Source organism: Hypanus sabinus, chromosome 18 (genome assembly GCF_030144855.1).
Source record: "Hypanus sabinus isolate sHypSab1 chromosome 18, sHypSab1.hap1, whole genome shotgun sequence".
Taxonomy (NCBI): Eukaryota; Metazoa; Chordata; class Chondrichthyes; order Myliobatiformes; family Dasyatidae; genus Hypanus; species Hypanus sabinus.
The window spans coordinates 31690344-31718290 of NC_082723.1; the positions used below are offsets into that span (position 1 = coordinate 31690344).

The window sequence follows — 27947 nt, forward strand, 5'->3', positions numbered from 1 at the left end:
CTTACTATCCTTTTGCTCTTAATATACCTGCAGAAGCTCTTAGGATTATCCTTCACCTTGACTGCCAAAGTTACCTTATGTCTTCTTTTAGCCTTCCTGATTTCTTTCTTAAGTATATTTTTGCACTTTTTATACTCCTCAAGTACCTTATTTGCTCAGTTTCCTATGCATGTCATACATCTCTCTCTTCTTCTTTATCAGAGTTCCAATATCCCTAGAGAATCAAGGTTTCTTATTCTTATCCACTTTGCCTTTAATCCGAACAGGAACATACAAACTCTGCACTCTCAAAAGTTCTCCTTGAAAGGCCTCCCACTTACCAACGACATCCTTGCCAGAGAACAACCTGTCCCAATCCACACTTTTAGATCCTTTCTCATTGCTTCAAATTTGGCTTTTTTCCAGTTTAGAACCTCAACCCGAGGACCAGATCTATCTTTATCCATGATCAAGTTGAAACTAATGGTGTTATGATCACTGGAACCAAAGTGTTCCCCTACACACACTTCCGTCACCTGTCCTAACTCGTTTCCTAATAGGAGATCTAATATTGCATCCTCTCCAGTCGGTACCTCTATATATTGATTTAGAAAACTTTCCTGAACACATTTTACAAACTCTATCCCGTCTAGACCTTTAACAGTATTGGAGTCCCAATCAATATATGGAAAATTAAAATCTCCCTACTATCACAACTTTGTTTCCTGCAGTTGTCTGCTATCTTGCTGCAAGTTTGCTCCTCCAATTCTCACTGACTGTTGGGTGGTCTATAATACAACCACATTAATGGGGTCATACCTTTCCTGTTTCTCAGCTCCACCCATATGGCCTCAGTAGACAAGCCCTCTAATCTGTCCTGCCTGAGCACTGCTGTAACATTTTCCCTGACTAGCAATGCCACCTCCCCACCCTTCATCCCTCTGCCTCTATCACATCTGAACCCTGGAACATTAAGCTGCCAGTCTCGCCCCTCCTGTAGCCAAGTTTCACTAATGGCTATGATGTCATAATTCCACATGTCAATCCACACCCTCAGCTCATCAGCCTTCCCCACAATACTCCTCGCACTGAAATACACACACCTCAGAAGATTATTACCACCACACATAACCCTTCTATTTGTGACTTTGCATGAACCTTTAACATCATTTAGATTCACTCCTGCTCCACTATCTACTCTGGCACTGGTTCCCATCCCCCTGCAAATCTAGTTTAAACCCCCGCCCCCCCCATAGCACTAATAAACCTCCCTGCAAGGATATTAGTCTATCAAATATTAAAAGGCCTAGATAGAGTGAATCTGCAGAGAATATTTCCTATAGTAGGGAAAGTCTAGGACCAGAGCGCAGCCTCAGAATAGAGGGACATACACTTAGAACAGAGATGAGGATAAATTCCTTTAGCCAAAGTGTGGTGAATCTGTGGAATTCATTGCCAGAATGTTGTAGAGGCCAAGACATTGGGTAGGTTTTAGGTTCTAGATTAGTAAAGACAGCTAAGATTATGGGAGAAGGCAGGAAAATGTGGTTGAGGAGGATGATACATCAGCCATGATGAAATGGCAGATGAGACTCAATGGGCCAAATAGCCCAATTCTGCTCCCATATTCATTGTTTTAATCTGGACAAATTAGAGTAGAAATTATTGCAGAAAAATAATTTGAAAAATCAATGCTAAGCCTCGAAACGAAGTCCTGATCGAGACTGCCCAAGTTGAAGGGGGAAAAATATGTAACAGACAAACTGTCACACACTTCTCATATTATGGCGACATAGAACACACAAGCAATGTGTGCTGCTACAGGACACAGCAAGAATAAACCAAGAGGTACTTACTTCAGCTTCACCAGTTCTCTTCAGAAGAGTTTCAGTAAGCTCCTGAATTTTATTGGAAGGATCCATGTTACTGTCCTGCTTTTGCATCTTTTCACTTTGAAGCCGATCAATGAGAGCATCTTTGCTTTTTATGGTCTCACTCAGCTGCTCAATTAACCTAACAAAACATTAAACACACAAAAACTGTTCCAGACGGCAAAGACATTACGGCTACATCCACACTAGACCAGATAATTTTGAAAACACCGTTTTCGCGTAAAAACAATAGGCGTCGACACTATGCATTTTTAAAAATATTTCTATCCACATTGAAACAGAGATTTCTGCGAATCTCCTCCTCCTGCGCATGCGCAGGACACATCTACCGAAAACAAGCGAGATGTTTGGTGTCAAATCTCGCCGTAAAAGTGCGCGTTTGTGCAGTTACAGACTAGAAAAACTTAAAACAATGGACAGCTGTTGGCTCTCGTGCAGGAGAACTTCAAACTAAAAAAGAACAAATACTGGAGCGTACGGAGGCAACTGACAGGGAATTCACGGACTGTATGACGTGGCTGACAACGAACATTGAAAAACTGACCAACTCTGTTGCATTAATAAAGCACCTTGTTAAATGTATAAAACATGTCTGCATCAGTGTTATCTTGTATTTCCATACAATGTTACATTAAGCTGTTACACATCTATTGTCAGAGAAGTACTTGCATAAATAGGTAAACCACTTTCATATGAGCAAGGACAGAAAACAAGGCAAAGTGATTATACTTATTTATTCAGTAAGTTATGGGTCAAAGTATTTGGTGAGTACATTTCTAACTCTTCTGGCTTCAGTCTCGTTGCCGTCTGTTCTGAATTGTTAGGTTGCGTTCAAGAAAACAATGACATAGTGCGCTGCCGTCTGGTAGCATTTTCAGAAGTCTCCGGTTACCCCGTCCACACTGATCTGCCTGAGCAGCGTTTTCAAAAGTACCCACCCTGGAAAGTGTTTCTGAAAAGCTCCTGTTAAGGGGGATGAAAATGCCGTTTTAGTGTGGACGGAGGGTAAAAATGAAGAGAAAAAGCTTCAGTTACAGATTTATCCGGCATAGTGTGGATGTAGCCTAAGAAAACAGCTAGACGCTCTAAATATTATTCCAAAAGGTCAGGTTTCTTATACTGAGAGCTATGATTTGAATGGAACAATCACCAACAGCTCATTTAAGCCCCCTCAATACCTAATTATTCCCTGATGTCTATGCTCTTATTGCAAAGCAGCAGAGTTTACTTTTACTGTAAATTCGGACTCCGAATTTTTCCCCCAGTACAACTAGCAAAGTATTTGTCAAACAATGCAAGATAAAATGGAAAGGAATGCACTTTTTAGTAGATAAACAAAATACTAAGCACTGACTGTTCATTGCCCATGAGGCTCCTGCATTGTTCAGGGGATGTTGGCAATTCCATACGATCCTGCTTCTTAATTGCCTGAATCTGCTTCTCCAGGTTTATACTCCGAATCTTCTCCTGCTCAGCAACTGTGGCCATCTTTTCCAATTCAGCATGAGCTGTTTTGGCATCCTTGTTTTAGAACGATGGAAGAGGAAGAGTTTTTATTTTGCTCTCAATAACAGCCTGGCTCCCAATCCCCACACCCATCCCAGAAAAAATGCATTTGCGTATTTGGGTGGCATGGTAGCTTAACAATTAGCATATGATACTACAGTGTCACAATAGGGATTCAATTCTCACCGCAGTCTGTAAGGTGCCTGAACGTTCTCCAATGGCAGCATGGGTTTATCCAGTTTCCTCCCAAGGACAAACATGAGAAAATCTGCAGATACCAGAAATCCAAAGCAACACAGACAAAAAGCTAGAGGAACTCAGCAGATCAGGCAGCATCTATGGAAAAGAGGAAACAGCTGAGGTTTCAAGCAGAGTCCCTTCATTAGGACTCTCTTTCATAGATGCTGCATGACCTGCTGAGTTCCTCCAGCTTTTTGTGTGTGTTGCTTCTTCCCAAAGACGTTCGGGTAGGAGTGTTAATTGGTCACATGCACATAACTGTCAGTGTGCACTCATTGGGTCAGAAGTTATGTTATTGTCTGCATCCCTAAATAAAATAAAAATTAAATACAAAATATAACATGCCTCCTCCAAGAGATGGATCTTGTCACCCAGAAGCTGCTTTACTTGAAGGACCTCCTTCTGAGCTGCATCTTTCACACGCTGGATTTCTGCATCACTGTTACCAGCCAAGCTCTCTACAGCGTTCCTATTTAAGAAATTTTAAACAGTAAAATAAGGACTCCAATTATTTTTGTTTAACTTTGAGCAATTATCATATCATAGGTCACAACATGCAGAGCTAAATGTCAACTGAATTCCTCTTCCAAGTGTCCCAAACTTAGTTTACTAGGATCTAGCCCAGGGGTGGGCAAACTTTTTGACTTGTGGGCCTCAAAGGGTTCTAAAATTTGACAGGGGGGCCGGACCAGGAGCAGACGGATGGAGTGTTTCGGTAATACACCTCATAAGAGAAAATAAAATATCATGGGATATGTAGAAAACATGTGCTTTAATTTCAATTGAAAATGAACAAATGCATTACAACAAAATATCTGTCTTTGAAGTCCCATGGTATTTAGCTATTTATTGAAATGACTTTTAAAACACTGAAAATTAAATTAATAAAATACAGCTTTTTTAATAGTAACAGTTATTATTTTAAAGCACTGAAAATTCTGTTATCCTTCAAGATATTATCATCATCACTCTCCTCCTGACTGTCTTTATTTCAAAAACGGTAAGAGATGCAGGTCTACTCGTCTCGCTCCTTCTTATTCAATTGTCCCCTGTGCCAAAACTCAACAACGACCAGCACAAAGACAGAACAGTGACAGCGCGCCAGTTTGCGGAGCGTGTTATTTGATCTGGAGCACATTTTTTATTTTGAGAACGTACGTGCACTGCGCACTACTCATGTCCATCACTTAACAGAAATGACATGTAACATGTAAGGCTTATTGAAAAAAATATTTTCAAATGCATTTTTTACATAACACAACGAAGAAACTTATTTTTAATTTCAGTGGGAACAGTGTTGTTGGTCTCCCTTTTTAGCCAGCGCATCAAAGTCTGGATTTAGTTTTGTTGTGGCGATTCTCAGGATGGATCTGAGGTGTTGGTCAGTTAACTTGGATCTGTGGCTGGCTTTGTTGATGTTCATGACGCTGAACGCCTGTTCACACAAATAGGTCGAGCCGAACAAAGAGTAAAGCGCAAATGTGGAGTAATACGCTGCACCTCAATAAAGGTCAATGTGTAGCGGTGTGCTACATGCAGCGCTAAAATTACGACACGGAGTCGGTAACTGCAGTTGAAGAAAAAAAACTTTATTCGAAATCCCCAGCCTCACTTTTAAGCCTCCCTCAACCTGCCCCCGTGGCGCAGAGGCTCCAAAGCTCTGTGCTCGCAAATCAGCACAGGCTATCTCCCTTAGCCGGAACGCTGGCTAATTGTGAGCCGGTTCGGATGTGCCAGGAAATGGGTCACCACAAATGTATATAGAGTGCGTCATCTATTGGGAAAACGCCAGAATTGCGGGGAAAAAACGTTAACAAGGTTTATTAATATAATTTCATCAAGTTCTGCGGGCCGAATTAAAAAGCTTAACGGGCCGCATATGGCCTGCGGGCCGTAGCTTGCCCATGCCTGATCTAGCCCAATGAATCATCTTCAGAGTCCTTTAGTCCATTTACCCACCCCTCCCCCACTGCTCAGCTGCATTACCTGCATAAATTCTTTGTACCTGTAAAAGGGTGACTGCTTACAGCCACTCCGCATCACAGCCTCATGCATGTCTCGAACTGGAGATTACCTTTTCCAGAAACAGGGATGTGATGTTGAAGCTTTATAAGGCACTGGTGAGGCCTCACCTTGAGTTTTGTGAGCGGTTTTGGGCTCCTCATCTAAAAGATGTGCTGGCATTGGAGAGAGTTCAGAGGAGGCTCAAAAGGATAATTCCAGGAATGAAAGGGATATAATATGAGGAACATTTGATAGCTCTGGGTCTGTACTTGTCTGAATTTAGAATGAGGAGAGCAGATCTCATTGAAACTTTTTGAATGTTGAAAGCCCTAACAGCAGATGTGGAAAGGATGTTTCCCATGTTGGAGGAGTTCAGGACAAAAGGGTGCAGCCTCAGGATAGAAGGGTGTCCATTTTAAACAGATAAAGAGAAATTATTTTAGCCACAGGTTAGTGTATTTGTGGAATTTACTACCACAGGCAGCTGTGGATGTCAGGTTGTTGCCTGTATTTAAGGTAGAGCTTGACAGGTTCTTGATGTGACATGGCATCAAACGTTACAGGGAGAAGGCTGGAGAATGGGGCTGAGGAGGGGAGAAAAGGATCAGCCAGAATTAAATGGTGGAGCACACTCAAAAGGCCAAATGGCCTAATTCTTCTATGTCTTATGGTCTTATTCCCAGATGGTATGTTGCCTCCTGCGTGCAAGGGCCCGGTACATCTCAGATCAAGTCCTCAGCATTCTTAAGTGGGAGGGTGAATATCTAGAGGTTGTAGTCCACATCTGTACCAATGACATGGGTAGGACAAGTGGCGAGGTTCTGCATAGATGTTCAGGGAGTTAGATACCAAGTTAAAAGGCAGGACCTCCAGGGTTGTGATCTCAGGATTGCTATCCGTGCCACGTGCTAGTGAGCTTAGAACTAGGAAGATTATACAGTTTAATACACTGCAAAGGAGTTGACGTAGGAGGGAGGGTACAAGATTTTCCAATCATTGGGCTCTCTTCCAGGAAAAGTGGGACCTGTACAGAAGGAAATGTTTGCACATGGACTGGATGGGTCTAACATCCAGCAGGAAGGTTTATTAATGCTGCACAGTGGGGTTTAAACTAGAGTTGCAGGAGGATGAGAAACCAGAGTGCTAGAACAGTACATGGAGAGGTTGTGGAAACAGATGTTGGTAAGACCTCAGACAAAGTCAGGAATCAAAAAGTTGAGCATGGTGTGACTGGTGTCCTGAGCTAAGTATATTTGAATGCAGGTAGTATCGTGGGATAGGCAGCTGCGCTCAGGAGATGGATCAACACCTGGAATTACGACATTGTAGCCATTAGTGAGACTTGGTTGCAGGAGGGGCAAGACTGGCAACTCAATATTCCAGGGTTCCATTGTTTTAGATGTGACAGAGTGGGAGGGATTAAAGGAGGAGGGGTGGCATTACTAGTCGGGGAAAATCTCATAGCAATAATCCATCAGGGCAGACTAGAGAACTCTACTAATTATGTGTTATGGTGGAACTGAGAAATAAGGAATTACCACATTTATGGGGTTATATTACAGACCAAGGGAGTTAGAGGAACAAATTTGTAAAGAGATCACAGACTGTTGCAAGAAACACATAGTTACAATTGGTGATTTTAAACTTTCCACATATTAACTGGGAATCCCACACTGTAAAAGGATTAGATGAGACAGTTTATCAGATGTGTTCAGAAAAGTTTCCTTCATCAGTACATAGAAGTCCCAGTGAGAGAGTGGGTGATACTGGATCTGCTATTAGAGAATGAGACAGGTCAGATGACAGCAATTTGTGTCGGGGAACACTTTGCATCTAGTAACCACAATGCCGTTAGTTTCAAAGTAAACATACAAAAAGATACGTATGGCCTCTGGATTGAGACTCTAAATTGGAGAAAGGCCAATTTTGATGGTATCAGAAATAATCTGGCAAGTGTGGACAGGGAAAGGCTGTTTACTGGCAAAGGTGTACCCGGAAAGCGGGAGGCCTTCGGAAATGAAATTTTGAGTGCACAAATCTTGTATGTGCCTGTCAAATAAAAGGCAAGGATAAAAGTGTAAGGAACCTTGATTTTCAAAAGATAGAGGCCCTGGTTAAGAGGGGGTAAAAAAAAGAGGTGCATAGCAAGTATTGGCAAGTAGAAACAAATTAGATGCTTATGGAGTACAAGAAATGCAAGAGAACACTTAAGAAAGAAATCAGAAAAGCTAAAAAAAGGCATGAAATTGCTCTGGTAAACAAGGTAAAGAAGAACCCCAGGGTTTCTACAGATATGTTAAGAGAAAAAGGATTTCTAGGGATTTCTGGAAGACCAGAATGGTAACCATGTGTGGAGCCAAATCAGATGGGGAAGATCTTAAATGTATTCCTTGTGTCTGTATTTACTTGAGAGACATATACTAAGTCTACAGAAGCAAGGCAAAGTGATATTAATTTCATGGACCCTGTATGGATTACCTAGGTGTTTGCTACCCTGAGGCAAATCAGGGTGGTCAAATCCCCAAAGCCTGACAAAGTGTTCCCTCAGACACTACAGGAATTAAGTGCAGAAATTGCAGGGGGACCTAGCAGAGATGCTTAAAATTTCCTTAGTGAAAGGTGAGGTTCCAGAGGATTGGAGGATAGTCAATTTTTTCCCCACTGTTTATAAAAGGCTCGAAAAAGAAACTAGGAAATTAAAGACCTGTGAGTCTGACATCAGCTGAGGGAAAGTTATTGGGAGGGATTCTAAAGGGCTGGGTATACAAGAGTTTGAATAGACATGGACTGATTAAGGATAGTCAATATGGCTTCGTGCATGGTAGGTCATATCTAACCAATCTCAGAGTTTTACAAGGTAGTTACCAGGAAAGTGGGTGAAGGCAAGGTAGTGGATGTTGTCTACATGGACTTCAATAAGACGTTTGGCAAGGGCTCACATGGGAGGCTGGTCAAGAAGGTTCAGTTGTTTGGTACTCAGAACGAGGTAGTAAATTGGATTAGACATTGGCTTTGTGGGAGAAGCCAGAGTGGTAGTAGAGAGTTGCCTCTGACTGGAGACCTGTGACTAGTGGAGTGCTGCAAGGATCAGTTTTGGATCCTTTGTTGTTATCTATATCAATGATCTGTATGATAATGTGCTTAACTGGATCAGCAAATATGCAGATGACATCAAGACTGGGAGGTGTAGTGGACAGTGAGGAAGGCAACCATGGCTTGCAGAGGGATCTGCATCAGCTGGAAGAATGGCAGATGGAATTTAATGCAGACAAGTGCCAGGTTTTGCTCTTCAGTAGGACCAACCAGGATTGGTCTTACAGTGAATGGTAGGGCACTGAGCAGAGTGGTAGAAAAAGGGATCTGGGAATACAGATACATATTTCATTGGAAGTGGCGTCACAGGTAGATAGGGTCGTAAAGAAAGCTTTTGGTATATTGGTCTTCATTAATCAATATATCGAGTACAGAAGATAGGACATTATGTTGAAATTGTATAAGACGTTGAATGCTCAATCTGCGGTATTGTCTGCAGTTTTGAAAGATATAAACAAGGTTGAAAGAGAGAAAATTTACAAGAATGTTGCTGGGTCTGGAACACCCAAATTATAAGATTAAGTAGGTTCAAACTAGAGCATAGAAGATTGTAGGGAGATTTGATGGAGGTATACAAAATTGAGGGGTATAGATAGGTTAAATGTAAGAAGGCTTTTTCTCACTGAAGTTGGGTGGGACTATAATACGAGGTCATGGCTTAAAGGTGAAAGGTGAAAAGTTAAGGAGAACGCAAGGGGAAACCTCTACACTCAGAGGGTTTTCAGTGTGTAGAATGAGCTGCCAGCATGTGAGCTCGACTTCAACGTTTTAGCGGAGGTTTGGGTAGTTACATGAATGGTAGGGATATAAAGGGCCAAGGTCCTGCTGCAGGTCATTGGAAGTAGATAATTTAAATGGTTTTGGCATGGACTAAAATGGGACAATGGGCCCATTTCTGTGCTATACTTCTCCAACTAATAATAGCCACATAGCCTGACAAATGCCTGCCCTTACCAAATCAATGAATGAAGTTCTCCATTTCTTGGAACACAAGAGAATGAGAGGTGACTTTATAGAAGTGATTAAAATTATGAGGGCATAGATAAGACCATAAGACATAGAATTAGGCCATTCAGCCCATCGAATCTACCTCCATTTCATTATGACTGATTTATTATCCCTCTCAATCCCATTCTCCTGCCTTCTCCCCACAATCTTTAGCACACTTACTAATTAAGAAATTATCAACCGCCACTAAATATACCCAGTGACTTGGCCTTCACAGTCATCTGTGGCAATGAATACCATACATTCTTTTCCCCAGGGTAGTCCAAAAACTAAGCATAGGTTTAGGGTGAGAAAGTAAAGATTTAAACCGGACCAATGGGGCAGCTTAAAAAAAAACAAAAATGGTGACTATATAGAATGAGCTACCAGGGGAAATGGTGGAGGCTGGTATAATTTCAGAAAACTTACATTGGGACATAATGAGGCAGGGATTGGAGGTATATTGGGTGAATGCAAGAAATTAGACTACTTAGGTGGATAGTGTGGTCAGCACAGATTAAACCAAAGGTCTTGTATCCATGCTGCATTGCTCATGACTAAAACAGAAACACCTTTATAACATTTAAACAAACTGATAGGAGGGAATTTCCAAATTCATATACAACCCTAGTTCACTGTTATTAGTTATTTGTTAACTTGCAGTCATATTTGTTACTGGTGCCTTAAAACCAATCATTTTGAACAGATGAGGCTCGTCAGCCATGGTTGACAGCTCATTAAAGAGAAAGAAAATTCTCGAACCTCCTCTGCCTTGCAGTGAGACCGACTCACAAAAAGGGCTTCAGGAGTACATAGAGGAAAAATCCAGAGCTGGAATCCCTAAGATAGTCCTAAGTTGAGTTCAACGCTGACTGGCAACTCCTGTGATGCCGCTAGTGCCCAAATCTCTCTACCATTCTTTTGGATTCATCGGCTGAATGGGCAACAGCTTGCTCTCCATATCGTACTGCCTGCCTTGCGTATCAACTGATATAGACAGCTAGGACACAACATCTGTGGTTGACTCCAACCAACGAACTTCCAGTCCATGCAAAACCTTAACCACATGCTCAATTATTTAAGAACTCTTGTGAAAATTCAAATAGCAGAAGTACCACAAAACTGCTCTGTAGAGCAGTGACAGAATCCAAACAAGGTATTAAATTTAATAAAAGTTCCTTTGTTCAGCACAGGTTTGTAAAACATCAGAAATTCTAAAGATGTGGAGATTTGCTTTTTGAAAAACTAACAAGTTATTTTTTTTCATACTAGTTAAATGGGCCATCGGTTAATTGTGGCAGCCACTTATTTGGCACACTATGAACTTAATTAGGACAGGAGACTGTTGTGGAACAGTTTCTAACTAGCATCAGTTGCAGGCACATTGTGTAGCCATTAGACAATACCATACTTACAGCAAACAGTTTTCAAATAACATCAGTTTGTGTTTGTGTTCAATAAAAGTGATTTTTGTCATTGATAATTGGCGAGTAATAAACAGTAAGACAATTGAGAACTGGTTTTGTTCACTGCGGTTTCAAGCGTTCCACCTTGGTGATGCCAGAAAAGGGTGGAGGGAAAATGAAAAGATTTCATTATTTCAACGTTGGGACCTATGAAGAATTAAAAGTATTGATAATCATCTTCAATGCTAAAATGAAAATGAAGATTTGGAGGATGCAATTACCAAAAGCACTGTGTGAAGGCATTTCACTATCTACACTAGGTGTCTACACTGATTTTGTTCACTTACAGTCAGTCAATCAAAAGAACATGGCAGCATACACTGAATGAATTCTGGATAATTATTAGGAACAGTTTTATAGTACTGTAGTACTACTTTTGGTAGTTTTCTAATTTGTTCTGCATTTTAGTCAAATACACAATTTGTTACTCAGCTAAACAATAGTTTGCCTCTTGTTTTAATGTCTTAACTATTTCCATGAAACTTTAGCTAATTGGGGCAGTCACTTAATTGGACCAAAATATACTAGTGCCAATGTGTCCCAAATAGCCGGAATCCACTGTACATTTCTTATTATAATTTATAGAATTTTTATGCATTGCACTGTATTGCTGCTCAAAACAAATTTCACAACCTGTCAGTGATTATGAACCCTATTCTGATCTATCAAGTCACAAGGTAATTCATAGCTTATACAGTTTATTTTTAAACAGCAAAACACATTTCCTCATTTGTGCCATCATGGAGGGACATCGATATCAGACTAAATTGTGCAACAAGCCAGATTAGTTCAGTCAGTCCAGTAGCAGCATGAAAGCAAACCAGACTAGGCTGTTAGTAGCTTTCTGTTGACAAGACCAAAGCAACGCAAGCAAAAAAGCCAAATATGAGCATTCCCAATGTTCAGAGCTTTTACAGCCCATCAGTCCTCCTCAGAATCACAGCAAGTGCACAGCCCATTTCTCTAGTGGCAGTTCTAAACGAGCTTCCAACTCTAATTCCACTACCAAGACTCTGACCATCCAAGTCCTGCTTTCTAACTCTGATTCAAAAGCTTTTTGTTACTTTCACAAGAGTTTCCAAATAGTTCAGAAAAAGGGAAATATATCAATACCACCAAGTGCTGACAAAGCAGAACCAGTCTCAGCACCGCTAAGCCACAGAGCAAATCTGGCTGAACAATATGGCTGTGGGTTTACCTGCATGACGTGCATTGAAGCAGGAAGTGACTACATCAGATACTAAGTAGAACAAAAATTAAACATTCCTTTCTGTAGCAACACATCATAGCCTTGGACCAACCTTAAGACCAAAACACGAGACTGATTGCCCTTGATGGTTTGACATTCAACCAAGAGTGGCAACAATGCGCTTTGTTAACCATTTAACAATTACAGCACAGAAACAGGCCATCTTGGCCCTTCTCGTCTGTGCCGAACACTTACTCTCACCTAGTTAATCAGTTAATGATTGACAAGTCCGTGGCCTAAGGAAGAAGGAGATGAGTTATTGACTTCAAACTTTCTGCATAATCACTCAGAGCTGGACTGCATGTGCATGTAACAAGAGCGGTATAACTCATGTATGCTGTGGACTGGAGGACCAACATCTGTATGCTCCATGACCACTGAACTGTGTAAATGTAGGAGGGGACAATGTTGAAAAATAAATGTGCTAGGTTTTGTAAAACTGACTCTTTCTACCTTGGGCCACAAACTTATCAATCACCTTTCGTAAACTGCTCGGGTAGACCATGCACACAATAAGATTCTAGCGTCACGGTATTGCAAAAGCTAACACCTTCAGAAGGGAAAGATGTCAACTTAAGACGTTTTCAGAAAAAATTGTTCAAAGTATATCACAAACAAAAAATTGGCAATTCAAAATATTTGAAACCTGCACATTGCGTGAAGAATTTCCCAATAGGAACCATTTTAAAATCCATTTCCACATTTGGCAAAGAATTAGTGGTACTTACGAAGCTTTAACAAGCAGTTCTCGCTTCTCCTTTAATTCATGCTTTAAACTTTCCAATTCAACTTTGAGTTCAATGTTCTGCAAGAAAAAAATTTGCCAAATCAAAATTAATAATGCAAACAAAAAAATTCATAAGAGGAGTTTAATTAAGAGATACACCTTTGCTGTCAACAAGGACAGCAAGACTGTTTCTCTGGAATATTAGCTCATCAGTATCCTGGCTCATACAAGCATTTAAACTTACATTTTTCTGAGAAGCTTCCATTCAACTGAAAGAAATAATTGCATACCATTAAAATGTGAAAACTTTCTACAGATACTGACTGAGCTACGAGTATTTTGTTTTCATTTCGGAATTTCAGCATCTGCAGTTTTTTACAAAATAGTAACTGGCTTTCTAGAGCAAAACCACACAATGATTACAAAAGTAGAACAGAACATCACAGGAATGAGAAATACAAGATTTAAATAAATGATGCAAGAAAGTTTCAGCACTAAATCAGAACCCAGTCAGGAACTTTATACTCAAAATATACTTTTAGCAAGAACTTGAGCATTTCAGACACTGACGTGTGGTAAACTTTGCTGTTTTGCAACAGTACAGTGTAATACATAAATACTAAAATTAAAATAAGAATATTTAAAAAACAAAAAAAAAAGTGCAAAAAGAGTAAAATAGTGAGGTAATGTTAATGGGCTCATGGGTCAATCAGGTTTTTGATGGCGGAGAGGAAGATGCTGTTCTTGAAACGTGGGATGGTCATTCATTTAAAGTGCCAGGTATTTACAAATTATAAAACTGGTTAGATTGAACTATTTGGGAACAGCTAACTCAGAACTGTTGACTTGATTATTGCAGATTAAAATTGCCAAAGGACCTTCCAGTTCTACATTACCTTCAAGATTGCAAAAAAGCCTCCCATAGTGCTGTCCATCAGCACTAAATTCACTGAACCCTGTGTAGGAGCCATGTACCTCTATCTGCGTTTTATTTTTGTGTTGCACATTAACTAGTCATGAGTGGGAGAGCATGACAAAAGCGAAAGGAATAAGTTATGTATTCTTGCTCATTTCATTGCAAGTTTGTAGCTTGGAACCAGCGGAAGTCGCACCTTTTGCTGATCGCTGAGATAATGCTCAGTTAAGCTTAACTATGCCTTCTAAGCTTAACTATTGCTTGTAAAGGATTTGACATTTTGGAACAATTATTTAATTGGAGCTGAGGGCGTGTCACACAAGTATAATAACTATGCAGGTTCGCATGCTGGCAGGAATTACTTTGAATTAGTTTTGCTGCTACATCCTGTTTGAGAGCCAAAGACTCAAAGGTTTAAGCAAAAAGATGATTGTAAAGTGACTAGAGAGTGAATTCCAGTTTTGGCCCTGGAAGCCAGATTTTAAGCCAAAAATCTTGTTAGCCACTACAATTAAGGAAGGCCAGAAGTTCAAAGTAAATCTATTATCAAAGTACAAATACACTACTATATACAGCCTTGAGATTCACTTGCATGCAAGTATTTATAGGAAAATAAAGAAATAGAATAGAATTAACAAAACACTACGTGCAAAAGACAAATTGTGCAAAATAAATGCTGAGATGAGTTGTAAAGAATCCTTGAAAAGTAGTCAGTTGGTCACAGAAGTGAAGTAGAAAACAACATTCCTTCAGCTCAAGATGGCGCCAACAAACGATTCCTTGGGTGATCAAGGTCTAGAAAACTAGAAAGCTAGCAGGAAGGAGCTTAAGAATGAAATTAGGAGAGCCAGAAGGGGCCATGGGGCTTTGGCAAGCAGGATTAAGGAAACCCCTAATGCATTCTACAAGTACGTGAAGAGCAAGAGGGTAAGTGAGAGAACAGGACCAATCAAGTGTGACAATGGAAAAGTGTGTATGAAACCGGAAGAGATAACAGAGGTACTTAATAAATACTTTGCTTCAGTATTCACTACAGAAAAGGGCCTTGACAATGTAGGGATGACTTACAGCAGACTGAAAAGCTTGAGCATATTGACATTAAGGAAGAGAATGTGCTGGAGCTTTTGGAAAGCATCAAGTTGGATAAGTCATCAGGACCAGACGAGATGTACCCCAGGATACTGTGGGAGGCGAGGGAGCAGGTTGCTGATCCTCTGGCGATGATCTTTGCATCATCAATGGGGACAGGGGAGCTTCTGAAGGATTGGAGGGTTGCGGATGTTGTTCCCTTATTCAAGAAAGGGAGAAGAGTCAACCTAGGAATTATAGACCAGTGAGTCTTACTTCAGTGGTTGCTAAGCTGATGGAGAAGAACCCGAGAGGCAGGATTTATGAACATTTGGAGAGGCATAATGAGACTAGGAATAGTCAGCATGGCTTTGTCAAAGGCAGATCATGCCTTACGAGCCTGATTAAATTTCTTGAGGATGTGACTAAACACATTGATGAAGATGGAGCAGTAGATGTAGTGTATATGGATTTCAGCAAGGCATTTGATAAGGTACCCCATGCAAGGCTTATTGAGAAAGCTAGGAGACATAAGATCCAAGAAGACATTGCTTTGTGGATCCAGAATTGGCTTTCCCACAGAAGGCAAAGAGTGGTTGTAGATGGGTCATATTTTGTATGGAGGTCGGTGACCAGTGTTGTGCCTCAGGGACCCCTTTGTGATTTTTATAAATGACCTGGATGAGGAAGTGGAGGGATGGGTTAGTAAATTTGCTGATGACACAAAGGTTGGGGGTGTTGTGGATAATGTGGAGGGGTGTCAGAGGTTACAGTGGGACATTGATAAGATGCAAAACTGGGCTGAGAAGAGGCAGATGGAGTTCAACCCAGATAAGGGTGAAATGGTTCATTTTGGTAGGTCAAATATGATGGCAGAATATAGTATTAATGGTAAGACTCTTGGTAGAGTGGAGGATCAGAGGGATCTTGGGGTCTGAGTCCACAGGACACTCAAAGCTGCTGCGCAGGTGGACTCTGTGGTTAAGAAGGCATACAGTGCATTGGCCTTAATCAACCATGGGATTGAGTTTAAGAGCCGATAGGTAATGTTACAGCTGTGTAGGACCTTGGTTGGACCCCACTTGGAATACTGTGCTCAGTTCTGGTTGCCTCACCACAGGAAGGATGTGGAAACTATAGAAAGGGTACAGAGGAGATTTACAAGGATGTTGCCTGGATTGGGAAGCATGCCTTGTGAAAAAATGTTGAGTGAACTTGGCCTTTTCTCCTTGGAACGATAGAGGATGAGAAGTGACCTGATAGAGGTGTACAAGATGATGAGAGGCATTGATCGTGTGGATAGTCAGAGGCTTTTTCCCAGGGCTGAAATGGCTAGAACGAAAGGGCACAGTTTTAAGGTGCTTGGAAGTAGGTACAGAGGAGATGTCAGGGGTAAGTTGTTGTCTTTTTAAAAAATGCCAAGAGAGTGATGAGTGCGTGGAATGGGCTGCTGGTGACGGTGGTGGATGCAGATACAATAGGGTGTTTTGAGAGAACTCCTGAATAGGTACATGGAGCTTAGAAAAACAGAAGGCTATGGATAACCCTAGGTAAATTCTAAAATAAGTACATTTTCAGCATGGCATTGTGGACCGAATGGTTTGTAGGTTTTCTATGTTTCTCTCTTCCAGATAGGAAATCTCTAACATCATTACACTTTTCTATCCCTTTTCCTTGTTTATTTTGTCTTGTGTTATGGATCTGTTGCAGCCTGTGATCTGCAGTTTGGAACTTGATCGAATGATCTAGCACCTGCTGTGTCCAGAGAGCTGCTTCATGGAGATCGGAGACGGGGACCCAAAATGGACTGAGAACACGAGCTGACTCATGGAAAATATCAGAATGACTCATGTATGACTCCATCTCGAAGCAGTGAGGAAGATTCAAGCATCGAGGTGAATGCAGAGAGGGTCCGTGGTTGCTCTCTATGGAGGCCACCAGGGTGTTTGGACCAGGCACGAGCTCAGAGTCATTGAAAGACTATTTGATGTTCTGAGATCTGTGATTGGACATTACTTTATATTGGTCTCCTTCGGTTTCCTTGGTGTTTTCTTTGTGGCCAATTGACGAGTGAGTGATCTGCTAGTGCTTTCTGAGTGGGGGGGGGGGTGGTGTGCAGGGGTGCAGAGATGCCAAGGGCTTTGATACTACTATCGCTGGTTTTTTTCTACAGGGAAGGGGGTAGGCATTATGGAGTTTACAAGTTTTGTTTCTTTTTTGTGCCGGGGAGTGGAGTTGGAGGAATTGATGTCTTTTCTTTCAAGAACAGCCGTGGTCTTTCTGTATTTTATGCCTATCTGGAGAAGATAAATATCAGAGTTGTATTGTATATTTTGACAATAAAATGAACCTTTGATCCTTGCATCAATAATGTGGCCTTCCATTTTTAATGTAGAAAATGCATCCCAAAGAGGTGCTTTATACTTAAGAGTGCCAGCCCTATTCACAGATGACACATTCTAAGAGAAGGATTACAGAAAGGCCTGACAAGATAGATGGTGGAGGTAGAAGAAGATAGGGAAGTATGAAACAGGACATGAATTCAATTCCAAGAAATTCACTCTCAATCTTACATCCAAGATAGTGACAGATAAACTGATACTTTGGCAATTGGAGTGATAAAGCTGGGTTTCACCAGCATATCACAGGAGACATAAAATGTACTGAGAAAGTCTTAATAAAGCAGCCTTGAATCATAACTGGAAGACATTTCAGGTCATATTGAAGATATGAAGATATTGAAGATTCCAAAAGATGAGCCTCTCAGGGGAGACACAGAGACTGAGAAGGGCACTGTAGATTTGTAGCAGAGTGAGTATAGGTTAGATCAAAGGACCAAACTAGAAACAGTGCAACAGCCATTCAAAGACAACGCATTTTAAAGAAAGGGAAGGATTACAATGAGGTACAAGCAAAGTGGATTGTAGAATTAGTGGTTAACCTTTCTGATTAACACTAGTGATGCATTTATTACTGGGTGCCACAGTAGTGTAGCAGTTAGTGCTACACTATAATGCACTACCATCAGGACATTAGAGCTTGAAGTTCATTTCCTGAGTCTTCTATAAGAAAGCTTGCACATTCTTCCTATATGACACAGTGGTGTCAAGAAATCAACCTCTCCCTCAATGTTGCAAAAAAACAGAGGAGCTGGTTGTGGATTACAGGAGGAATGGAGATGGGCTAACCCCAACTTACATCAACGAATCTGGGGTCAAGACGGTAAACAGCCTTAAGTTCCTCGGCATCCACATCACCGAGGACTTCACATGGTCCGTACACACTAGCTATGTGGTGAAAAAGGCACAACAGCGCCTCTTTCACCTCAGATGGTTGAGGAGGTTTGGTATGAGTCCCCAAATCCCAAGAACTTTCTACATAAGCACAATTGAGAGCATCCTGACTGGCTGCATCACTACCTGGTATGCAAACTGTACTTTCCTCAATCACAGTACTCGGCAGAGAGTGGTGCAGACAAGCCCAGTGCAGCTATAGATGTGAACTTCCCACTTCCTCAGGACATTTACAGTGACAAGTGTGTAAAAAGGGCCCAAAAGGATCATTGGGAACCCGAGTCACCCCAACCACAATCTATTCCTGCTGCTACCATCCGGGAAATGGTACCGCATAAAAGCCAGGACTAATAGGCTCCAGGACAGCTTCTTCCACCAGGCCATCAGACCGATTAACTCACACTGATTTGAGTGTATTTCTATGTTACATTGACTGTTCTATTTATTATAAATTACTACGATTGCAGCGTTAGGTGTAAGAAATAAAGTCAATTCAATTCATATGTGTATGGGGTTCCTCCGGGTGCTCCAATTTCCTAACATAGCCCAAATACATACAGGTTAGTAAATTGTCCTGTGATTAGGCTAGGGTTAAATCAGTGGGATGCTGGGCAGCATAGTTCAGTGGGACAGAAAGGCCTGTTTCTGTGCTGTATCTCTAAATAAAAAGAATCTAGAGGTCCTTGCCTTTGAAAGTAATACAAGCTATTTTTCTGCAGATGTAGCAGGAATCCTAGGAATCTATCCTAGGAAACATGATGATACGGTGGAAACTGACTAGTTTCTCATAAATGGTGACAAGATCAAGACCTTAGTATAGCCTGTTTTTGAACTGCTGCATCTGGTCATTTGCAAAACCCATAATCCTCCAGTAAGCCAAAAGTCAGTTGCGTTTTTTGCCCAATGGACACCTCCCATTACATGTAACACTTTTGGTGTTATTTCAGATTTTCATTACAATTTTTTTTAAAAAGCAAAGTTTTACAGCTGAAGTTTGGTTGGGGTGATGATGAGGCCACCAAACCTCTTCTTTACCATTAAATGTTCACATAATTTGCAATGTTTTATCAGCAATGCAAATTCTCTTACCATCTTAAATATATCCTCACTACCATCATCAAATTTCTGTTGCATCCGCTCCTCCAGGAAGTAGATGCGAAGTTTGAGATTGAAGTTTTCTTTCTTGAGATCAGTGATTTGCTGCAAAATAAAAACAATGAGGTACGTCAGCAGATAGAGTACATCCTCCAAACATTTAAAAGCAAGCCCTAACCTACCACTGTCCTTTTAATTAGCTCCCCTCCACCACTACCCTCAGTCTAGATAACTGATCCTCACCCTCAACTATCTCCACACTAAAGGTACTGCAATCGCCCCAGCTATGCAGAACAATCCATATTCCAAGCCTACGCTGGTAATGTTCCCCAACGCTTCTTGTCAATTTTATTAACTTTGTCTCCAACTTCCACCCTGCCCTTAAATGTACTTGTTCTATCTCTGACAGCTCCCTCCATCTCTCACTCTCCATTTCCAGAGACAGATCATTTATAGTTATCTTTTATAAGCTGTTTTCTTATCTATATTGCTTCCCACCCACTCTCATTTATAAAAATGCCATTTCCTTCTCCATTGCACCTGTTCTAAAACTGAGACTTCCCATTCTAAGACATCCAAAATACCCTCATTTTTCAGAAAACTGGGTGTCCTTTCTACCACTGTTGTTGCTGCCCTAATCAGTGTCTCAATTTCTGCTTAGTTCTTGCCCACATTTTCTCCCCCAACACCTTTTTTTAAATTCCCCCCATCCATACTGGTGGCTTTCTTATCCCTTCTCTTTACCAGTCTTCAAGACCTGCCCATTGCCTCCCTCTGGTTTTCCACCTCCATTTATTTCACTGATCTCTCCTATCAGATTTCTTCAGTTCTTATCTTCTTCCACCTATCCCCTTCAGCTTCTTACATCATTCCACCCCCCAACAAGATTTCCCTTCTCACCTGGTCTCACTTATCATTTGCCTCTACTCCTTCCCCACCTCCACAATCATTCTGGCTTCTGCCCCCTTCCTTTCCAGTCAACTGCTCATCTCCCTACTAGCTCAAAGAGTTCCTCCAGCATTATGTTTATCTGTGTTGCTCATTTCAGTAAATCATTATCAAGTCGAATCATATCATGTAATGTTTGCTTACTGCCTACCTACTTAATAAAAGCATTTTTGTGCCCATCAACAGCAAACCTTAATCTTCATTTGATAAACAATTGTACAGATCTCTATAGACTCTTTTATTCTCTGTCAGTACTATGTCATTTAAATTACATAAAAAACATCAATACTATTCTATTGTGAAGATTAATAACTTTGCAGACTTCGACTTTACAATGAAAACTCTTTTTGTGAAAATACAAGAAATGGAAAAAGAAAAAACCGAAAACATCATGCTCAGGAGATGAACCACAGCTGCTCCTGATCACAATGACTTATCAGAAAGCTTGTAGACAAGTGTTCAAAGGCACACTTCTCCAATCGTTACCAGGAACTAGGGTGTTTTTCCATCCTTACACAAATTTGAAGAGTAGAAAAAGACAGCTTATTGATAAATTGAAGGTTTCAAACCATTCTGGAATGTCATTAGTGACACAATTCCCCCTCAAAAGGAAAATAAAAACCAAATGAATTAGCATGAACACAAGAGCACTATGTATATATATTTAGATTTATCAAGGGTTAAGTTCCAAGGAAAAAAATTAAATTAAAATATGAAAAGCATCTCCCATCAGATTTAACACAAGAACCTCTGGACACATTTCAGATTGCTGAATTTCAGTTAAAACCTAATTATTTAAAGAAAACACCATATTATTTTCCCATATATAGTTGATGCCGGTTAATTGGGACACATTGGGACCTGTACATTTTGGCCCAAGTAAGTGGCAACCCCAATTAGCTGAAGTTTCATGAAAATGGTTAAAAACAAAGACAAAACCTGAGTAACAATTTATGTATTTAAAATAAATGAACAAATTAGAAAGCTATCAATGCTACTACAGTACAAAACTGTTAGTTCCTACTAGTTATTGATGGAGGAATTCATCTGACGTATGACACCTTGTTCTTTTGATTAATCGTAAGTGAACAAAATCAGTGCAGATAATGACTGCCTTCATACAATGCTTTTCACAACTGCATCCTCCAAATCTTCATTTTCTATGTAATGGATGATTGTCGATATCTTTAAATTCTCTGTAGTTCCTAACTTAAAGTACTCAAATCATTTCATTTCCACTTCTGGCTGTTTCTGGCATCTCCGATCCCAATTGCTTGAAACCACAAACAGCAAAACTATCTTACTGCTTCTTACTTACCACTTATCAATAACAAAAAATACAAGCACATGCAAGTGACACAATTTAAAAACTGTTTGTTCTAAGCACAATATAATCTCCAATGGCTAAACAAGTGTATGCATCTGACATTAATTAGAACTGTCTGGCAACAGCCTTCTGTCCCAGTTAAGTGACACAGCACTCCAATTAAATAAAGCGAACCCCAGCTATTTTCTCGATTTGCTTTTGTTCTTTAAGAGTTGTCCAAAATGAGCAGCTGCCCTGATTAACTGAAGGCCCAATTAACCAGAATCCACAGCACATATTTCATTAGGTCTTAACTGATAACAATGTTTCCTTTCAAGGAGGTGTTCATCAAGTGATATACAAGATTCCAAAGGGTCTCAATAGGGTGGGCATGTCATTATAAGAATTGCATTGGGGTTTACTGTTGAGATAAGGGTTTAGTTAAAAATTCTGATTTATTTATCACATGTATATCAAAGTATTTGCATTAACAACCAACACACCCAAGGATCTCCACTCAGCCTCTGCCACTCCAGATAAAATGACCCATTCAAACTTTGCAAGGGTTAATTCATCTCAAGAGGTACACGTAATCTATTGTACCCATTCCCTTTTATATCCCTCACATCGTGTCAAAGATAAACCCTGGAATGCCCTGCCTTCTCTCAGTCACAGCTCTGTGGTGGCCACAACATTGTAATTCCAGACACCAACTTGGCATCAAGATGAAAGTAACAGCGGACAAAACATAAGCTATAGGAGAAGAGTTAGGCCATCTGGCCCATTGAGACTGCTCCATCAAGTCTGATCCACCATTTCATCACAGCTGATCCAATTCTCCTAAGCCACAATCTCCTGGCTACTCTCGTATCCCTTCATTTCCAAACCCGTCAAGAATCTGTCAACCTTCCCGTCTTTGAATGGCTATTACACTGTTTCTAGTTTGGTCCTTTCTAACCTACACTCACTCTACTATAAAGACTTGGCCTGCACAGATGGGCCACTCTGGCTACAGAAATACATCATCTCCATTCTAAAAGGACACCCCTCTATTCTGAGGATCTGTCCTCTAGTCTTAAATTCTCCCACCATAGGAAACATCCTCTCCACATCCACTCTATCAAGGACTTTCACCATTCGATAGATTGCAATGGGGTCACCCCTCATTTACATGAGCCATGACTTCTAGCTGTTCACCCTCTCACTTTCATCTTCGAACCTGGATGAACATGCTGCAGTTGTTATCGACTTCATTAAAATCTGTATGGATGAATTTGTGCCTACAAAGACTTACTGTACATTCCCAAACCAAAAGCCATGTATAAACCAGTAGGTATGTCATCTGCTGAAGGCTAGATCTGTGGCATTCAAGTCTGGCAACTCAGGCCCGTACCAGAAAACCAAGTATGATTTGCAGAGGGTTATTTCAAGGGCGAAGAGACAATTTCGAATGAGGTTGGAGGTGAGATCGGATGCAAGACAACTCTGGCAGGTTTTGCAGGACATAACTTCCTACTCAACAAAACCCAACAGCATGAATGGCAGCAATGCTTCACTACCAGATGAACTCAACATCCTCTATGCCCACTTTGAAAGGGAGAATATAACTACAACTGTGAAGATCCCTGCTGCACTTGATGACCCTGTGATCTCTGTCTCAGAGACTGATATTAGGCTGTCTTTAAAGAGAATGAACCCTCACAAGGCGGAAGATCCAGATGGAGTACCTGGTAAGGCTCTAAAAACCTGTGCCAACCAACTAGCGGGAGTATTCAAAGATATTTTCAACTTCTCACTACTACAAGTGGAAGATCCCACTTGCTTCAAAAAGGCAACAATTATATCAGTACCCAAGAAGAATAATGTGAGCTGCCTAAATGACTATCACCCAGTAGCACTCACATCGACAGTGTTGAAATGCTGAGAGGTTGGTCATGACAGGACTGAACTCCTGTCTCAGCAAGGACCTGGACCCATTGCAATTTGCCTATTGCCACAATAGGTCAATGCAGAAGCAATCTCAATGACTCTCCACATGGCTTTAGATCAGCTGGACAACACAAACACCTATGTCAGGATGCTTATCATTGACTATAGCTCAGCATTTAATACCATCATTTCCACAATCTTGATTGAGAAGTTGCAGGACCTGGGCCTCTGTACCTCCCTCTGCTTTCTGAAAGTCCAGGTACACTACATCCACTGGCTCTCCCTTGTCCATTTTCATAGTTACATCCTCAAAAAATTCCAGAAGATTAGTCAAGCATGATTTCCCCTTCGTAAATCCATGCTGACTCGGACTGATCCTGTTACTGCTATCCAAATGTGCCGCTATTTCATCTTTTATAATTGACTCCAGCATCTTCCCCAGCACTGATGTCAGACTAACTGGTCTGTAATTCCATTTTCTCTCTCTCTCCTTTCTTAAAAAGTGGGATAACATTAGCTACCCTCCAATCCTCAGGAACTGATCCAGAATCTATAGAACATTGGAAATTGATTACCAATGTGTCCACGATTTCTAGAGCCACCTCCTTAAGTACCCTGGGATGCAGACCATCAAGCCCTGGGGATTTATCAGCCTTCAGTCCCATCAGTCTACCCAACACCATTTTCTGTATAATGTGAGTTTCCTTCAGTACCTCCATTACCCTAGGTCCTCTGGCCACTATTACATCTGGGAGATTGTCTGTGTCTTCCCTAGTGAAGACAAATCCAAAGTACCTATTCAACTCATCTGCCACTTCCTTGTTCCCCATAATAAATTCACCCGTTTCTGCCTTCAGGGGCCCAACTTTGGTCTTAACTAATTTTTTCCCTCTTCACATACCTGAAGAAGCTTTAAACAGTCTCCTGTTTCTTGCAGCCTCCCGAAAGATCCAGAGTTCATCCAGTTTCAGCTCCAGTTCCCTGATTCCGATTGTTAGAAGCTGCAGCCAAATGCACTTCTTGCAGATGTGATAATCAAGGACACCGGTGGTCTCCCTGCCTTCCCACATCCTGCAAGAGGAGCATTTCACTATCCTGACTGGCATTTCTATTTTTCTAACTGAGCAGATATAAAGAAGGGAAGGGGAAAATTCATTTTCTTTCTCTGACCAAAGTCTCTCTTCAATGAAGCCTCGAAGGGCTAAAGCCTCAAGATCACCACTCAGATGACGGTCACTGCAGTTGCCCAGGCCTTCCTTCAATTTGCTCTTGCTAGTCAATCCAAATGCTGATTGGTCACTGTTCCAAGTTCTGCTTGCTGTAGCAACCTATAGGCCTTTCTACTTGGGCAGTGGACTGAGTGAAATTCCCTCCCCTCAAAGCCTCCAATATCTGGATTCGTCACTAGTCAAATTCTTTTTTGCTCGAGCAACCTTCTGCTGCCTTTTCTACTTGGGCAGTGGACCCAAGGAAAACCCCTTCCTTTCAAAACTTACGATGTCTGGATTGTTTGCTGATCAAAGCTCTCATGCTATAGTGACACACAAGGACCCAGCCAGTACTCGCTCCTCATCCTCCTACCCCTTTGGCAATTCATCTTATTCCATCTGCAGCCCCTCCATTCTCTGCCTATCGAGTATATTCCTTACTCTGTATGCAGCAAAAAATGAGAAGTTTGTTTCAATAGATTTCTGCCAAGATCTAAACGACTGGCTTCCATTATAGATAATGGCTCTAATAATCCCTTTGCACACTGCATCAACCCTAGGCCAAATGCCATGAAAGCTAAACTTACATTCAAAATTCAATACAGTTAAAATTTAAGATGAACATAATAACCAAACAGAAACACTCAAACTTCCCAAGTACAGTGGAAATTTGCAGCATAAAGATTTTTTTCCCCAAACATTAGTGAAGCATATGAAATATTTCCAGCTTACCGTTTCATACTCTTTCATGGTACGAGCACGAATTGGAGACAATTTCCCAATGTTAGGAAACACTGGAAATGGAGAGAGAAAGTTAGTGAGAGTTTCCAGGTGAGGTTATGTTAATGAAGGAAAATTATAGGGGTGGCTCCTGAACAGTCTCTATCAACAGCCTCCCACATTGTCCAAACATTCAAAGAGTAACTTAGATACTGTGCTTGAATTTTGGCATTCTCCTTTACACTTGTGTATTGGAAATGGCATTCAACAATCTTGTATTTTCTAGATGCCAGCTGGGGAAGGATAATGACAGGTGAACTAGTTGAAGTTACAGTTAAGGGAGATAAAGAAAGGTGGGGAGGAATTAAACACTGGACATGCAAGTACAAAATACAACAGTTACTGTAATCTGAAGGAAAAAATCTGGGGGGAGCAATAACCTAGCAGGAAGGTTTGTTAAAGATGCACAGTGGGGTTTAGAGTTGCAGGGTGATGGAAACTAGAGTGCCAGAACAGTTAGATAAGGTTGTGGAGACTGATGCTGATAAGACCTCAGACAAGGTTAAGAATCAAAAGGTCGAGCGTGGTACTAGTCCTGAGCTGCGTATATTTTAATGCAAGTAACATAAAACGGCAGATGAGCTCAGGGCATGGTTCAACACCTGAAATTATGATGTTGTAGCCATTAGTGAGACTTGGTTAGAGGAGGAGCAGGACTGTCAGCTCAACGTTTCAGAGTTCCATTGTTTTAGACATGACAGAAGGAAGGGATTAAAAGAGGGAGAGTATTACTAGTCAGGGAAAAATTCATGGCAATGCTCTGTCAGGGCAGATGTAAAGAAAGTTTAAACAGTAGAGAAAATTTACAAGGATGTTGTTGGGTCTGGAGGACCTGAGTTACAAGGAAAGATTGAATAGGTTAGGACTGTATTTGTTAGAATGTAGAAGATTGAGAGCTGGTAGAGACATACTAAATTATGCGTATAGATAGAGTAATTGCAAGCAGGCTTTTACCATTAAGGTTGGATAGATCTACAATCAAAGGTCATGGCTTAAGGGTGAAAGGTGAAAAGTTTAAGGGAAACATGAGGGGAAACCTCTTCACTCAGAGGGTCATGAAAGTGTGGAATGAGCTGCCAGCACAAGTGGTGCATGCAAGCTAGAGTTCAACATCTAAGAAAAATTTGGATAGGTACATGGAGGGCTATGGTCCAGGAGCGAGTCAGTAAGAGTAGGCTGTCTAAATGGTTTCGCCATGGACTAGACAGACCAAAGGGTCCTCTGAGATACAACCCAAGAATTTAAAGTTACTGACCCTCTCCATCTCCAATTAGGATTGGCTAATGGACCTCTGGTTTCCCCTCTCCTGAAGTCCATAATTAACTCCTTGGACATGCCATCAGGTTGGAGGCTACCTAAATGGATTGAGATGGTGTTCTTCCAGCCTGAGAAGTGCTGAATCTCCTGTGGTATTGATAATGTTCTAGTTTGTCCTGCATGTCATTTAAATACAGAATTTGTTGCTCAGTTAATCAGCAGTGTCTTTTTGATACTCCCTTTAATTGAAGTTTCATGAAAATAGTTAATAGGGATAGCCACTTAATTAAGTCAAAATGTAATGGTCCTGATGTATCCCAACTAACCAGAATCCATTGTATTCTATGAAAAGTTATGGACTACATTAAAAGAAATAGCCATGAGCTGTTAACTCCTACATGTCAAATAACAGATGATGTGCTTAAAATGAAGCAATGTGCTTACCAAGAGCATTTTCTTTGACACCACCAGTGTCATCAGTCACAGTAATATCAGGTAACTTGAAAACATTGGAGCTAGAAAAGTAAAAAAAATCAAATAATACAACAAATAAAATCAATTCAGACCAACAGAAACCAGATCTTAATTAGTAGAATTTAAGTCACATTGGACAACAAAATCTTTTTCTCTATATAAATCCAGATCCTATATACATTCAACAAAGTCGACAGTATATAGCAACTTCTTAATATCAAAAAACATACAAGCAAGAATTTCTCATGTTTACAAGAAAACAAAAACTTCAAAATTTCTATCATTTGAATTCCACTGTTGGATTTAAATAGTTCAATGAGTCTATAGTAACCATATGAAGTTATCATATTTTTGTCTAACAAGTCCATGCCAGCTCTTCTGAAGTGTAACCCAGTTTACTTGTGCTAATAGTGCTAGTTTTGTAAATTGCGCTGGAGCCATTAGTTGGGGTTGACCATGGATGTTGCATCTTAGCTGTCAAAGCTTATGTACAAGCCAGGACAGTACAATATGAACAGCAATCCGTTGCA

The 27947-nt window shown here is 40.7% G+C and overlaps 1 protein-coding gene across 1 annotated transcript in view; it reads right to left on the minus strand.

Annotated features, from left to right (window-relative positions):
• Window positions 1–27947, minus strand: part of cdk5rap2 (CDK5 regulatory subunit associated protein 2) — a 159572-nt gene that overhangs the window by 118468 nt on the left and 13157 nt on the right. Inside the window, exons 2-8 of the mRNA XM_059993982.1 lie at window positions 27388–27458; window positions 25639–25700; window positions 19510–19620; window positions 13145–13221; window positions 3963–4086; window positions 3226–3392; window positions 1836–1992 (exon numbers count right to left, since the gene is read on the minus strand). Of these exons, the coding sequence (XP_059849965.1) occupies window positions 1836–1992; window positions 3226–3392; window positions 3963–4086; window positions 13145–13221; window positions 19510–19620; window positions 25639–25700; window positions 27388–27458 (769 nt within the window). The remainder of the gene's footprint in view (window positions 1–1835; window positions 1993–3225; window positions 3393–3962; window positions 4087–13144; window positions 13222–19509; window positions 19621–25638; window positions 25701–27387; window positions 27459–27947) is intronic.